The 16,734-nt window shown below is 35.5% G+C and overlaps 1 protein-coding gene across 5 annotated transcripts in view; it reads left to right on the top strand.

Moving 5' to 3' along the window:
- Positions 1–16,734, top strand: part of ITCH (itchy E3 ubiquitin protein ligase) — a 63,904-nt gene that overhangs the window by 39,921 nt on the left and 7,249 nt on the right. For all 5 annotated transcript variants that reach the window (XM_054845004.1, XM_054845001.1, XM_054845003.1 and 2 more), the window contains 11 exons: positions 300–395; positions 2,462–2,636; positions 3,597–3,663; positions 5,565–5,649; positions 6,879–7,007; positions 7,681–7,753; positions 8,712–8,783; positions 10,827–10,915; positions 11,586–11,745; positions 12,031–12,164; positions 16,148–16,288. In XM_054845004.1, coding sequence (XP_054700979.1) covers positions 300–395; positions 2,462–2,636; positions 3,597–3,663; positions 5,565–5,649; positions 6,879–7,007; positions 7,681–7,753; positions 8,712–8,783; positions 10,827–10,915; positions 11,586–11,745; positions 12,031–12,164; positions 16,148–16,288 — 1,221 coding nt within the window. The remainder of the gene's footprint in view (positions 1–299; positions 396–2,461; positions 2,637–3,596; positions 3,664–5,564; positions 5,650–6,878; positions 7,008–7,680; positions 7,754–8,711; positions 8,784–10,826; positions 10,916–11,585; positions 11,746–12,030; positions 12,165–16,147; positions 16,289–16,734) is intronic.

Genomic DNA, 16,734 nt, shown 5'->3' with positions numbered 1-16,734 from the left:
CATGTATTAAAATTCATGCATGTAGACATGAATTTTAGCTTCAGTTTCCCAGAAACTGAAGGTGGTCATGTAGAATGTTTTTTGTATTCTAGTTGACATAGAATTACTGTTAATATGAACATTGTACCACTGTATATTGTACAGCATTTTGGTGCATCTCGTGAACCAAGTGCTAGTTTCAAGCATTTTATTTAGAAATAAGCATTTTATGAAAACAAACATTTCTCATCTTTATGCTGTAGATGAATGATTGGAGTAATTTGATCTGGAGGAAGATAAAAATATCGTTTTATTTTCAGTTGGGAGCAAAGAGTAGACCAACATGGCCGAGTATACTACGTAGATCATGTTGAAAAAAGAACAACGTGGGATCGACCAGAGCCTCTTCCTCCAAGGTGAGCCAGGATAAGTCATATGATTGTCTAGGATGTGTCTGGATTTTTCAGAAATTATTTGACTGTCAGTTTACTAAAGCTAGAAAGCATGCTTGTAAATAGAAATGTGAACCCAGTACAAACAATTGCTCCAGGCTGTCTCCAAGGAGTTCTGCAGAAATGTGTAGTACATGCTATGGAAAAGAGTTGAATGTCAAAAATAACAGAATCTGAATTTCGTGTCAAAGATTAAGCAAGTGCAACTTTACTGAGAAACAGATTTAAGTTAAAGACAGTAGACAGCCCCAACAGTAAAAGAGAACACAAACCACAGAAAAGTATTTTGTGATTGAGGTAACTATCGGTTTGAGCAAGAAGGCCCTTGGTTACCACTTTATCATGAGTTTACTGTTTGCAGTCCTTTGATCTTGTCTCAGGGTTCCCAGCTGCTAATTTACTATGCTCTTATAAAACAGCTTTGGTTATTAGGCTTTTCCAGCTGTTAACATCAGAACAGCCAGTGATGTTAGTCTCTACATGGAAGCAGTGTTCACATTTGTTCTGTGTTTCTTCTTTTTTAAAAAAATATAAGAAAAGCATAAGAATATTCTATTGCACTTTATTCATACTCAAGTGGTTCACACACTGTATAGAATTACAAAGTAAAAATGTGGGATAGTAAAGACAACTTGATATTGAAGAGCAAAAACTGGCAGACAGTCTCATAAAGGGAACTCACCTGTCACAGAATCATAGAATAGAATCATAGAATTGTTTTGGTTGGAAAAGACGTTTAAGATCATCAAGTCCAACTGTTAACCTAGCACTGCCAACTCCAACCACTAAACCATGTCCCCAAGCACCACATCTACGCATCTTTTAAATACCTCCAGGGATGGTGACTCCACTGCTTCCCTGGACAGCCTGTTCCAATGCTTGACATCCCTTTCAGTGAAGAAATTTTTCCTAATATCCAATCTAAACCTCCCTTGACGCAACTTGAGGCCATTTCCTCTTGTCTTATCACTTCTTCCTTGGGAGAAGAGACCAACACCCATCTGGCTACAACCTCCTTTGAGGTAGCTGTAGAGAGCGATCAGGTCTCCCCTCAGCCTCCTCTTCTCCAGGCTAAACAACCCCAGTTCCCTCAGCTGCTCCTCACCAGACTTGTGCTCCAGACCCTTCACCACTTCGCTGCCCTTCTCTGGACATGCTCCAGCACCTCAATGTCCTTCTTGGAGTGAGGGACCCAAAACTGAACCCAGCACTCGAGGTGCGGCCTCACCAGTGCCCAGTACAGGGGGACGGTCCCTGCCCTGGTCCTGCTGGCCACACCATGTCTGATACAAGCCAGGATGCTGTTGGCCTTCTTGGCCACCTGGGCACACTGCTGGCTCATGTTCAGCTGGCTGTCGACCAATACCTCCATGTCCTTTTCCACCAGGCAGCTTTCCAGCCACTCTTCCCCAAGCCTGTAGCATTGCATACTCTATTTTTATCTCTGTGAGAGGATTGACTACTGTTATTACTTAAACTTACTCAGAATGGTAGTTTTTTCACTCAAGTTTTGTCAATAGTGCTGATTTCATATGAACTGAAAATAATAAAAACCAACCCAACCCAAAACCAAATGAAAAACAAACCAAACCCCAATGCCCACACCTTCCTTTTCTGCCAAATTTGAGTGTGAGGAAATCTTGCATTGTACAGCCCCAACTGTGAGGGGTTTTGCTGTCGTCTTAGGAGAAGCCAGCAGACTACTGTCTTATGGGTTGAGCGGGATAAATGCAGTAGTGACAATTGACAGTGGTTTGTATAGCTCTTGAAAACTGTTTCAAAAAATCCTGAAAGTACAGTAAATGGAATGAGCCTGACTTGGTAGAGTATGCAACAAAGTAAACACGATTCTCCTCAAACAATTTTTAGCTCTTACGTAGTTTCAGCGCACAGTAAAAGAGAAGAAAATGTCTGCTGATGAGCCCATGCTTCATATCCACTTCCAACATGCTGCCTGTTTGCTTAAAAGTGCTTCTGAGCCCTTGAAATTGTCTGCTATTGAGAACTGTTTCTTGTAATTTTTATTAAAGCTGGGAGCGACGAGTTGACAACATGGGGAGAATTTATTATGTTGACCACTTCACTAGAACAACGACGTGGCAGAGACCAACATTAGAGTCTGTCCGAAATTATGAGCAGTGGCAGCTTCAGCGCAGTCAGCTTCAAGGAGCTATGCAGCAATTTAATCAGAGATTTATATATGGGGTAAGGAATATAACAATAACTATAAAGGTTAAGTAAGAGAAGTATCTTTTTCAGGTTTTCAACCCATTAGTCTCTCTTCTACGTATTGAAAGTATAAATGTATTTGGGTTTTGGGCATGCTTGTGGGTGACTTTTCCCCATAAAGATACCAGGCTTTGTTATGGTTTATTCTTTATGATAATATAGTATCTTTGTGTGTGTACATGGCAGGTAACCTTAGTTCATGTCCTTGCAATGACTACAGGCAGTACATGCAGTGTAATGTTTTTTTTTATTTGTCAGCTGAATATAGGTGGAGTTCTTTGATAAACTTTATGTACAATATTGATAAAAGCCATTGGTTCAAAACAAACCACAGCTTAGTAATAAGCTGGTTTATTTGTATTGTGTCTTGTACTGGCTTGCCCAAAGATCTGGAAGGTAAGCAAGCTCACAGGACATATATTTCTGCTTTGGGTAAAATGAAATATACACAATGAATGTTATGAAAGCAAGGAAATTGAAAATAATCCTTCCAGAATTTTAAATCCATTGTCTTCCTCTGATGAACAGTAGACTTTAGCTCCAACTCATGCTACCAGTTTATCAAGGTTCTAAATGTGCTGTATGTGTAGAGAATAAAAATGGACCTCATAAATTATGGTAGGGAGAACTGTACTGAATGCAGGAGTGAAGTGGTTTGCTTTCTGATTGTTTTGGTGCTACTGTACTAATTTTCCTTCTGCGTAGGCAGGGACACTAAACAAAGAATAATTATTTTCTTGGCACTATAGTTAATTAAGCATGCCAAGGTCTGTAGAATAGGCCTTCCCTGTGGAGAAAAATAAATTGTTGGCATCTTTGCTTATATGTAACCTTAACAAAAATGCATTTACTTCAATAATTCATGATGGCTATGCTAGAACATCTGGAAAGCAAATGACTAGTCATTAATGCACCATTTGTTTTGGTGACTTGCAGAACCAGGACTTTTCATCGACACAGAACAAAGAGTTTGATCCTCTTGGCCCTCTGCCACATGGATGGGGTAAGACTGACTTGAAAGTGTTTTGTAATACAGTGTAATTAAAGCGTGCTTCTGCCAAATTATTTTGTCAGCTGTTCTAGGCTAGTTTTTTTAAAAAGAAAATCTGGATTAAAAGTCTTTTAAAATTAAATGTAATCAAATGTGCTGTTAAAACGGAGTCCTGACAAGGATGTGCAGTTTCAAAGTAGATTAGAAACTATAAAGTATTCTGATTTACTCCCTGTAACTATCATAATAGTTTCTTTCACAGTCATCCTCTTTTTTTACCACTTTCATTAGGCAGGATTCCCCCCCATCATTCCCATTCCTGCCAAATCAGACTCCAAATCCCCTCTAAATCAGACTGCCAAATTCCCTATCCAAGTCAATTCTTTTGAGAGTTTTGTTGGTTTGAAAATGTTTTTTTTTATAATGAGAACTAACCATGTCTTGACTTGCCCCTGTCCCTGGAATAAATTTGGTTTTGTACTTTACAGGGTTAACAATTTATGATTAATATAATTGGGGCAGGTGTGCACAAAAATGTAAGTGTAAAACTAATTTCTGGTGTGACTGTCAAGCAGATATAAGAATTCACGTGTCATGATACATAGGCAAAGTTCTCAGAATTGTGTAATTGTAAAGCAAGTAATTACTTGGTAGAGTTAGACCTGCGTTTTTGGCTTGTCTGTTTTTCTAACACAGCTATTTGGATTTTTAGTTCTGGTGTTGATGCAGTTTCATGTCATGAAATTGTCGTTCCCCACACTTGTTCTTTCTTGTGTTACACGTATAACATTTCAAAGAAAGTTCTTTAGGCTTGCATTGCCCAGACAACAAAACTGAGTTTCCACATCATGTTGAATTCTGCTGTCAGTGTAACTCTCATAGACAAGTGTCTACTTCCAGACTTCTATTGTAAACTGAAGCTTTTTACCTGTAGCAGTCAGATTTTGGCCTGTTTTTATAATTTGTATTATATATTCTATATTTCTTTTGTAACACTAAATAAAAATTGCATAAAGAGCTGCAGAGTGGTACAGAGGACCAAGCTGGGGCATTTATCATAAGCTTTGTTCAATCCTGGGCATATGCTAAACTATATGAGAGAAAATATAAATGTATTTTCTTAGAAACTGCATTGATCATTTTTTCTTCCCTTCTCATTATTTGAATATGAAGCCCTTGTACTTTCTTGATGCTCATGTATACATCTGTTACTATTTTGTGTTTACTGTCTATATTGCTTGTAAGATATGTCACAATAACCAAGGCAGCTGGAATTTCCTGTGGAGAAAATAACTTACATTTTTTTCTTTCTGCTGATTAATTTCTTTCCTACAGTTGAAAAATAAATAGCATAGTAAAGGATCTTAGGATAGAAGTTTCGACTTCATCAATATTTTAATCCATATAATTTTTTAACTTGCAAAAATACTGAAAAACCTTTTTAAAAAATGCAAACAGTAGGGTAATAAATCTAGTGAAGGTAAATCTCCTGGGATGAGCTACTTCCTTTGTGCAAATGTTTATATTGTTGATGCCCAGAATCTCTCTGGTGGTCAGGATTGTTGGTATAAGCAGTGCAGGTAGAGACAGCTGAACTTTTCAGGGTAAGAATTGAGATATAAAGAACTTACCTATGAACACCATTAAGTGGAAACTTTTCCTCTGAGGGTAGGTGATGCTGCAGTTTCATATGACTATTAGCAGTCAGTAGTATTAAGACAGGTTCCTGTTTGTGAACAGCTTATTAAGGAACAATGACAAGGAAAGTGAAAAGATGTTGAGTCAAAGGAAGTACAGAGAAACCTGAAGACAGTAGAGTCTGTGGCTTGATTTTAGTTATTGTATTTTATGCAATCTCAGCAATACATTAAGCAGGCACTGATTTTTATTTTTTTCCTTTCACATCTTTTCAGAAAAGAGAAATGACAGCAATGGCAGAGTGTATTTTGTCAATCACAACACACGAATCACTCAGTGGGAAGATCCCAGGAGTCAGGGGTAAGAAATCAGTTGCAGTTTCATGTAAATCTGGAATGAAAATGTAACAAAGTAGTGAGACTGAGAGCTAGGAAATGCTCCCACAGCTGAGACATGGACTACTACTCCTTTTATAAAGACGACACGTCTAAACATTTGTATGGTTGGAGGAGGGAGGGATTTCTTTTGTATAGTGAAGGGATAGTGGAGAGGATCCTGAATAAGAATTTGGTTATTTCCTAGATACTCAATAGCTAAGGCAGAAGGAGGACAAACTTGAAAAACTGCAGCACCTCTCCTCACACCTTTCAAAAAAAGAGACAGAAAGAGACCTTGAGGCACTACTGAAAGTAATGGAGTACTGTTTATTTCAGGCTCTGGTCACTCTGACTCTGAGGTAGGGAATGCAGGCAGGAAATTGAGGGTGAAGGGTGTTCAATCCCAACTTCTGCTGTTTGAGCTGAAAATTTCCATTTAATGAAGCAACTTGATCTGTCCTCTGTAGAGAAGGAATAAGAGAAGGGGGAGTGCAGTAGCCTAGTATGTGTGGAGGGGTAATAGCTGTAGCCAGAGATGACTACTTTTCCATCCCAGTCATGTCTGCAGCAGCTAACTGTGTGGAGAACACTATTATTCTTAATGCAACCCAACAAGCAAATGGGCTGGCTTCATAGTTAGAAATACGGTCCTACAATGTAATTCTACAAGTCGCTCTTCTAAGTCACTCTGAGAGCCCTTTGGAGTGATACTACTCAGGTCTTCCAAATGTATTGAGATCTATTTTTGTTTATACCAAAATTGAGTTGGAAGTTGTCAAAAAATTACACAAAATCAGTATTTGTTTTTTTTCTTATATTTTTGTGATTCTGAAACTCTTTAAGTTTTTTACTATTGTGATTATACATGGGGTATCAAAAGCTGCTTATTAAAATTATAGAAGATAAAATTCTGTTGCTTAAGTGGAGGAAACATCGATAAACCTTGCTTACATTTTTCCCTTAAGTTTCTATTTGCCATTATTCCAGGTAGCGCAACCAAATGAGCTAATGTTTATTTAAATAGTCATTGTGATCTAATTGAGAGCTGACACGAAAATTTAAGAGGAAGAAAAGGCAGAATAAATATTGAATAGAAGGTTTCTCAATCCATAGTTTTTCTAGATCTGCCAAAATTTTTACTGTCTCAGATATTGTTCAATTGACTTAATACATTAAGTTGATCAGTTACCATGTATTTTATTGTATCCATAGTCAATTAAATGAGAAACCCTTACCAGAGGGCTGGGAAATGCGATTTACTGTGGATGGTATTCCATATTTTGTGGATCACAATAGAAGAACCACTACATATATAGATCCCCGCACGGGCAAGTCTGCTCTGTAAGTGTTTTTAACATTATACTAAGTTTTCAAAAGCGAAGTTTAGCACACATAATTTTTGAAAGGGTTTTTTTTCCTCTTTGTACCTTCTTATACAGAAAGTTTTACATGTAATAATGCTTCCTAATTTTCTGGTTTTTTTAATCTACTGATAACTGTCCCTGAAGAAGGCAGAAGAAAGTGTCTAACACTTTAGAATCCTTCTTGCCAAATAGTATATAAGATTTGAGGGTAATGGAGGAGCTTCATCAGTGCTGTTGATGACCAGATCCCTTCTTTCCAGTTACAAGTCTGTCTTTTTAAAACTGCACTCAATGCTTTCTTTCTTTTATTTTTAGGGACCAGAATGGAGTTAAAACCGGAATTTAACTCCCAACTGAAATTAACTGAATGTCATACCATCCTTATTGTTAGAGTCTTTTTTACAGTTAAGAATCAGATATGGGTTAAAAAGTACTGTGTATGCACTCCATGGTTTACAAAGGAAGATTTTTTTGGTTTTTTAGTTTAAAAACTAGAAAATTACGTCCCAAAATCAAAAAATGTGAATAAGAATCTTCCAACTAGATAGCCAACAAAACCATACAACTACATAACCAATACATTTGTAGGCTTTTACTTAAATTACAAAAACACTTTTGAAATTAATTTGTTTTTCTCCTTTTGGTTCCAGAGCCAATGGACCCCAGATAGCTTATGTGCGTGATTTCAAGGCAAAGGTCCATTATTTCAGATTCTGGTGTCAGGTATGGATTCATTTCTTGGGAATATTTGTTTGCATTTTGGGGTTTTGCCTACATGCTTTAAATGAACTCTTCAGTGCTTCGCAAGTAAAGGTAATCAACCTACTTTAAGGTTAAATTAGGAGGGAGTAAATACAGGACTTGTATAAACTCATGTAAGCTTTAAAGCTAGGTAAGCTATGGCTTTAAAACTTTTTAGAATAAAGGAAAACATAAATTTAGCTATGTTTTTTTCCAAAGTGGTGGGTTTCAGAATAGTGTTTTCTTTCTGCTGTTAATAAAGGAATATATGGAGGCACAGTATTTTTATAGTTAATACAAGACCTACTTCCTGCACAAATACATACTTCTGGCAGAAAATGCAGGGCATTTGACACAGAACTTGCATGTCTAAACATTGAAGAATATACTGTGTTGCACGTTAGTGTGCTCTAGCATAATACCAAATTCCAGTGTGTCAGTCTCGGTCCTCTAAACTCTATGTATATCAAAAGATTAGATAACTTGGTGTTTAGGAAAAAGTGTTGGGTTTAAATGTTCCAGTTTTCAAAAGTCGATGAATTATCCTTTGAAAAATAGTAGAAACACTAATTTTTCACTTTGAATTTTGTGCAGGATAACCTAAATTTTCTAATTTTGTATTAAATTCTGGGGTAGAAAGTCTTGCTGACTTAGATTGTTATTGATCTTAATGTTTTCCAATGTCTTGCAAGAGTACAGTATTTGAACCTGGTCTAAGCAGGATCTGGAGGCATGTATACCTCCCTGTAGGTATCAATATTGGAAGCAATTTGTTCTTGGAGTAAATTACAATTCAAATATCTTGATTACTGCGTTTGTTTTATATGGATTAGTGGAATTCAACTGTACCTCTTAAAAATATATACAACAATTAACAGTCTGAACTCAGTATCAGAAACTAAGTGATTGTACACTTCACCTGTAAAAAATTTCATTTCAGCAACTGGTAATGCCACAACACATAAAGATTACAGTGAGCAGAAAAACATTATTCGAGGACTCATTTCAACAGGTATTGTATTAAAACATGTTAGTTGTGGGCATGAAAAGTTGAGTTGATTATGTTTATTGTCACATGTCATTCTTGATCCTGTGACATCTTGCTAATGTTATTTTACGTGAGACTAACCAAAAATACTAGTTTAATAGTTAGGATAGAATCATACTTATATATTAAAAGATCATGCTCAAATGTGAAGTTCTGGCTGTAAAGACTGTTTCATCTAACAGAGAAGGTAATTTTTTTATTATTTTTCATTTTTCCTCAGAATTCTTTAAAGTCTAAGTTAATTTTGAGGGGAGTGCTGTGGCAGAGCAGCTACCCATTCTCAGGAAGTTTTCATACTGTGCTTATGTTTGTTGGCACATTTTTCCTAGCAGTGTGTTATATAAGTATGGGCTATGTACCAAAATAGATTAAGTTGATCTTAGTCTGGGTGTTATGGGTCTTTAAATGAGTAATGGAATGGTTAAAAGAAAACAAAAATTATTAATTCTATTTAGATTATTAGTAACAAAATTCTTATTAATGTCGACCAATCTAAACCATGGTTAAATTTTGTATCTGTACAATATTTTCAAGGGGTTTGGAATTTCACTTTTCGAATGTTCATTGTGGCAATAAATCACTCCCATTTCTTGTTAAATTGAAGCGAAAAGCAGCTCTTTGTCAGTCTAATAACAGCATTGGAAGTGCATGGAACAATTCCTCGTGGCAGATACTCCTCTTGGCCACCTCTGTATTTTTCTGACTTAAAAGTAACAAGAAAATGCAGACCTTATCTAAGAAGATAGAAACTTTCAGCTTCCTCTGTGCTTAGCTGAATTTTTTTTCCTATATGTCTTCAGATTTCGTTTCTTGTAGGAATTATCACAGATGTGTCAAGCCAGGAAATTTGAACAAATAGAATAGTATGTTTTGAGACAAATATATTCTTAAATAAAGATTATTGCTTTCTTGTTCAAATTATTGTAAAATGGCTTAGCAGAAGCAACAAATAGTGCAATTGGCTAGTCTTTTCTTTTGGAACAGTGATGTCTTCAAATAAAAGGGATTAGAAGGGGACAAAATAAATCCTGCAACTGAAAGTTAGCTCCAGCCTTATTTCTAAAACTGCACTTGGTCCTTTTACAGTAACCATAGAGGTAATAAAATTATATTGTACTGGAAAGAATCAAGAGAGAGATTATGTAATTATGTTTACATAATTACACAAACCTAGGTTTCCTTAGGGAAACAGGGTGCCTTATCAATAATGTAGATGACAAAATTGCAAAGACCTGAGTTAATTTTTATACTTGTTACTCATTCATCATTTGCAGATATCTCTGTTGGGGTTATAAATTTTTTTGCGATGATTACTACAGACATATAGGAGAGATTTTAAAATGCAAACCTTGACCCAAATTCTGTGCCTCTCATTGCAAACAAAAACTTAAGGTTCTTGGACACACAAAAATGTTATGTGAAATTCCTCCGACAATTGACCAAATCAGTGTAATTACAAATTTGGTCATTGTATTAAAACCAGTATTAGTAAAGTTCCTTAGCATCTGTGATTCTTCCTAACTTTTAAAAAACAAACCAGCTAGATTTTTGTTATCCTCTTTAGGAGATGAAGCTGTAAAATTAAAAAAAAAAAAAATATAAAATGTATGTTTATTATTGTTTTGTTTCTAATTTATTTAAGTCCTTGATCATGTCTCTTCATTACTTGTAACTGGGATACCATTCAGTATGGTATTTAACAAATACCAAATTTACTCACTTTGGGCCTGTTATTTACTGGCTAGGTTGCTGGCCTAAGTATCCCTAGTCTTTAATTTCAGAATTATTATTTCTTTTACATCTTTCACTTTTTAATCTATGGAAAAACATTTACACTAACACTTCAAATTCCATGAACATTCCATAAGAATGTACTTCACGTATTCATAGTTCATTTTATGGTCTGGATTATTAAATGCTATGTTGCTTGATAGCAAATAGTAATGAGTCTAGCCAGTACTTATAGCTGTTTTCTTACAAAGATTTGATTGTTTTTCTTTTACTAAGATAATGAGCTTCAGCCCTCAGGATCTACGGAGACGTTTATGGGTTATTTTCCCTGGTGAAGAAGGCTTAGATTATGGAGGTGTTGCAAGGTAAACTAAACTGAAACGGTAAATAATATCATCTTCAGCAAGTTGTTGGTGTGAAGATTTTCCCAAAGTAGTTACTGAAACTGTAGTGCTTTCAAAATATTAGTGAAGTTTATTCCTTATCTTCTCTCAGAATAGCTGAGGAAGACAGTTGCTTAAGATGTATGCGTGTCTTAAAACTGTAAAACATTATTTTCAGTTCGCATTAGGAATACTTTAATCGTCTCAGCGATTAAAGAGATGCATAGTTTACTGAACTATAGTAAGCCTTTGGCACAACCAGTAATATCAAAGTAGAAGTTTATTGAAAAAGTGAATATTAATTACTTTCAAGTCAAAAGTCTTTACTGGCATGTAACTGAGAAATGCATGCATTAATTAGCATTCCCTAAACCCCTAAAGTTTAATTAGCATTAGACTTTTAATCTGCTCATTTACACAAGGATGTTTTTTTATCCAAACCACTGACAGTCATATATCATTGTAACTTTTCGTATTAATTGATAATTTGTTAGTTTCAATTTGTTTTCAATTTGGTCTAGCATACTTTCTGGTAAAGAAGTCAGATTGACTACCTATGTGCCAACAAGTTCCTAAGTTAACATGAGTTAGCTAAAGTAATTTCTAATTTAATTTATTTTGAAATGTGTTTTTATTGTTTGTGTGATTTCAGGGAATGGTTCTTTCTATTGTCACATGAAGTTTTGAACCCAATGTATTGCCTATTTGAATACGCAGGGAAAGATAACTACTGCTTACAGATAAACCCAGCCTCTTATATTAATCCAGACCATCTGAAATACTTCCGATTTATTGGAAGATTCATTGCCATGGTAAGTTCAAAAGTAGACAGCGGTTCTCTCATGCAATTTTTCTATGAATAAATATTGTACCATCAGATGGATAATTAAACAGTTATTTTTTGAGCTGAAACTATTATCACATGTTTGGATATAACTACTGTTGGTATAAGTTAATTCAGCATATTAGCAGTCACGATATTCTAGGTTGTTTTAATTCTTTGGCTGTGAAATTTCATTGGTACAGAGTACAGAATGTTGTCATATTAAGTATGGAATCGTCCTTTACATTATTTTGTCTGTTTTCATGTTCTTCAGGCTTTGTTCCATGGGAAATTCATTGACACTGGTTTCTCTCTGCCGTTCTATAAACGTATCCTAAACAAGCCAGTAGGACTCAAGGATTTAGAATCTGTTGACCCAGAGTTTTACAACTCTCTCATCTGGGTAAAGTGAGTTTGACTTGATTTTGTTCTTGAAATAGCCATACAATGTTTTGATTTTCACTTATGCCAGGAAGGAGGTGTAGATTTATTACTAAAAATCTCACTGGAAAGTATAATATATCAATTGCAGAGCTGTACTGGAATTTTTACTGTAATTTTAGGTACACATAATAGTTTGATAATGCAAAAGCCTTTCTGGTTCATTGAATATTCTGCACAGCATCTTGCATTCCATTTTTGCTGTTTTTTTAATAAATCTAGCTAGACATTATACAGATGTGGCAGTCTTGAACACTGTTACAAATAAAATGGCTCGAGTAAATTGCACTGAAACTTTTCATATAACTGATTAAAAGAAATCAGCAAAAAGCCACTCAATGTTTCTCTATCTAGTACCTGGTTTAGTTAGAAAACTTAAAAAAATTTAGTGCTACAATAATGTGACATTAACAAATGTAGTTTAATATTTACTGCCGCATAATTCTTCTGTTAATCATACCTAAAATTCGACTTCAGGGTTAATATTGAAGATGTACTGCTTTAAAGAAGTTAATGCTCATGCATTTTTCTAGCTGCTCTTAGTTTTTTTTGCTCCAAGCTGAATGATTCAAGACCATTCCTACACATAGCCTTCCATGTATGCATTGTCAGTCATCTGTCTATTCTACATTCATGCTCCTTTTGAGTCCTCCTTCTCTGCTCCTTTGCAGATTCCTCTCCAGAGAGCAGCAAGTAAAAAGGATCTGGAGTTTGTAGACCATAATTATTTTGGAATTATGTGTTAAAAATATTTTAAGAAATAATGAAAAAAAAACCCTTAGATCTAAAGCATTGTAATTTTGTACATATTTTATAATATCAGGACTCTGGGATGTTGTAGTCCATGATTGATGTGCACCATGTGTTTCATTAACACGGGCAATTTTCTTTTCACAACAGTTTAAAGAAGGGAAAGACAGAAAGACAAATTCAATTAAAATTTTTTTGCTTCTCCTATAGTAGAAATAATTTAGCAGAAAAATTAGTCTTTTTTTATGTGACTAGAGAGATAAAACATTTTGCTTAAGAATCATACAAAGCCAGTATAGTTTTAAAAATGCTTTGAGAAATTTATAAAAGGTGTGGGGATAGATTGGTTTTTAAAATGCAGCAATAAATATGAGAGACAAGATTGTCATCTGCTGTAGTGGTGAATCTCAGAAACATTACCATCAATAATGAGGAGGGGGGGAAAGCACCTTTACGAGATGTTTACAAATTGAGATAGGAATTTTGATATTGTTTTCAGAGTAGTGTGTGCCATACTCAATGTATGTGCTGCTAAAAGGTGCAGTGAGTTAAAATTCCATTAGGAAAACTTAAAATAGTTGCTATTTGAGTAAAGATGCCGTGAAACTGAGACCTGAAAGGGAAAAAAAGTCTCAAAGCTTTAAGTCCTGATTTCTCTAATTAAGGAATCCTGTTACCTGTTTTGTAGTCAGAAAAGGTACATATATTTTTTTCAAAGAAAGAGTCATCTTGTGACTTACTGAGTTTTAGAGACCAAGCAAATATGATACTGAAAATGCAAGTTATAGGGAAGAAATGTGCATTAAATTGTGGGGGAAGCTATTACTGGTGAATGATCTTCTGACTAAATTCTAACAAGTTGCACATATAACAGTGTTTACCTTATGAACAGTATTAATCCATTAATATTTTGTGGAAAGTCTACAGTAAATGACTGTTATTTTAAGCCATTATTCTGTAGATATAGTTGCATCTCTGCATTTGTGTGTGTAGTGCACATAAGCTGGCTCCTTTTCACATTTCAAGGATGGGGTTTCCTTATAACACGCAATAATTGCAGGTCTTTCAGAGCTGCATTTATTCTACATTTATTCTATGTATGGTTCTTTTGGTGCATATGTAATTTATAATGGTCTAAAAGAGCACAGAGGCTTCTGGATGTCAGTATCAGGCTGCTTGTCTACAGCAATAAATGGGGACTTGTCATAGACATCGCAGACTACTTTTTCCCCATCATTTTAATTCAAAGTATCCAGTGTTGCAAGATACCACCCAGTGGATTGTTGGTGTGAAACTTCCAAGAGTGAATTCTTGGGTACCAGCAGTCCCTAATGAAAGATTTTGTCAAAGACAGGAGAAGCCTGCATCTGTAGTAAGGAAGTAGGAAACTCAGAACTTACTGTCAAGACCAACTCTTACATCTCACTGTATATGAGGGTTTCAAACGACTAAACTGTGCAGGGTACATACACTTTTATTAATCTGCACTCAGTGTTTGGATTTTTTTCTTTTTTCTTTTTTTTTTGTTACCACAGAAGAAAGTGATAGGGAAGCTTAAAGCTGTAACAAGAACTTTTCTGAAGCCTGTCTCTAGAGCAAGTATGACCCAAATATCAGTAGCAATTTCTGTAGTGATAAAGAAATCTTCTAGGTTGAAGTCCATGAAAGGCTTTGCCCCTTTAAAAAAAAACACTTAAGGATATGAAAATTCTCTCGAAAAACCTTCAGACGTCTGAGGGGTGCACACTGACTTCTAAGTACAGAGACCCAAAATTCGTGTTTAGTGTAGTTGAGCCTCCTTATCTGTAATGCTGATGAATCATAGAATGATAGAACAGTTTGGATCGGAAGGGACCTCACAGCCCATCCAGTGCCACCCCTGCCATGGGCAGGGACACCCTCCACCAGCCCAAGTTGCCCAAAGCCCCATCCAACCTGGCCTTCAACACTTCCGGGGATGGGATGAAGTTATCCTCTAAGGAAATGACTGCAAATTTGTAGGTGAAATAAGTCATGTCTATCAGGGTGGACATAATTTTGTTCCTCACCAAACAAGTAAATGTTATAACTTTCCAGGCAGCTTTCAGTAGTTTTGAATTTCTCGGCGCTTCTCCTGTTGGGTGGCCATTTTCCTCGTTCCCTCAATTGTGAAAATTTCACAGAATCATTGAGTTTGGAAAAGGACCTCTAGAGGTCATGTAGTCAAACCTCTCTGCTCAAACTGAGCTAGAGCAGGTATCTTTTGTTTTAAAAAGAAGAGGTGATTTTATTTCATAATCCATCCATCTGAAGCCCTCCCTCGTCATCTGAGATTTCATGCAATAGTAGGTGTTTTGAAAAGATCAAGTTCAGAAGCACTACTGTGTCACAGTGCTAGATAAACCACAGTGATATTTTCAAGACTGACATATCTGTGTTACGGTTCAGGACAAATATCTTGATTTAAATGTTATTTGGAGGGTGAAATGGTCATCAAAACCTCTACATATGCAAGTGATTCTTCACTTTACAGAAGTGCGCATCAGCATATAAGTTACCATGTTATACCTGTTGTTCTCCTGGCTATTAACACTTACAAAGAGAATAGAGTTTATTTGAGCAATGTTTGTTGGCTACAGATTCTTCCTATGTTGAAATTTCTAAAAGAATTCCTCTTTAGCAGGAGTATTTGTACTTTGTTAACTTAGGAGCTTGGGACATTTTAGTATATACTTACAAGATAGTCCCATAAATACACTGGAGTTGAAGATAATTCATTAAGCATGCAAAGTCTTTCTTAGTTGCTTCTTACCTGCTATTATCTGACAAAGTGACAGCTACAGTTTAACGCAGTCCTTACGTTACCTGTTAGAAGAAGCAATCATGCAATGAAATATGCAAAAATGTCATTACTTGAGAAGTTTCTGTATTCCATAGACATTCCGCAGATCATAGTCAGCAGGTAGTTTGTCAGCCTTGCGATTGGTAAATTTAAGGGTACCAGTGATTAAAAATTTCTGATCAGCAGTACAATTCATGTATGCACATTGGTAAAATGAGTCAGTACTTCTTGGAAAACCATAATTATTGTGTAAGGAACATTTCTGTATCTTGATTATTTAGCTCCAACTCCTTTTTTCTTAAGGTTCTTCATACCCATCTCCTCTACTGAGTAAAAGGTCTTGACACAGTTACTTAAAATGATATTTTTTTCATTACAGAGAGAATAATATTGAAGAATGTGGCCTGGAAATGTTTTTCTCAGTTGACAAAGAAATTCTAGGTGAAATCAAAAGTCATGATTTGAAGCCAAATGGTAGCAACATTCTGGTCACAGAAGAAAGCAAAGAAGAATACATTAGGTAAGAATACATGAAGATTTTAAAATACTCTTATCTCTGTCATTTTCTTTCTTTAGTTCTAAAAGATTGTCAAACTATGTTATCTGAAGCACTGTTGAAGTTCTGTCTCTGAGTAACTGCCGATGTTGGCAACAAGTGGCAATTGTTTGGATATCATATTTGAAAGAAGAATATTGATAGAAATAAATTTTTAAAATCCACTTTTCCCAAAGATTACAGTTTGTAGAAGGTCCACTTTTTTTCCTAGAGATATTTTAGTTTAGCAGAACAACATGACAACAAATGTGAATGGCAGGTATTTCCTGAAATTGTTGCAAGTGTTTATTATTAGAATCATACTGCTTCATAGCCTGCTGATATTCCACCCAGCTGTTTATGTATGGGGTTTTTTTAAACTTAAGAACATTTTTGGATGCTTTTATGATGTTTGTTATTTTTTAAAGATA

Source organism: Grus americana, chromosome 17, assembly GCF_028858705.1.
Source record: "Grus americana isolate bGruAme1 chromosome 17, bGruAme1.mat, whole genome shotgun sequence".
Taxonomy (NCBI): Eukaryota; Metazoa; Chordata; class Aves; order Gruiformes; family Gruidae; genus Grus; species Grus americana.
Note: the sequence above shows the minus strand (reverse complement) of the source record. Positions and strands in the feature narration are given on the sequence as shown.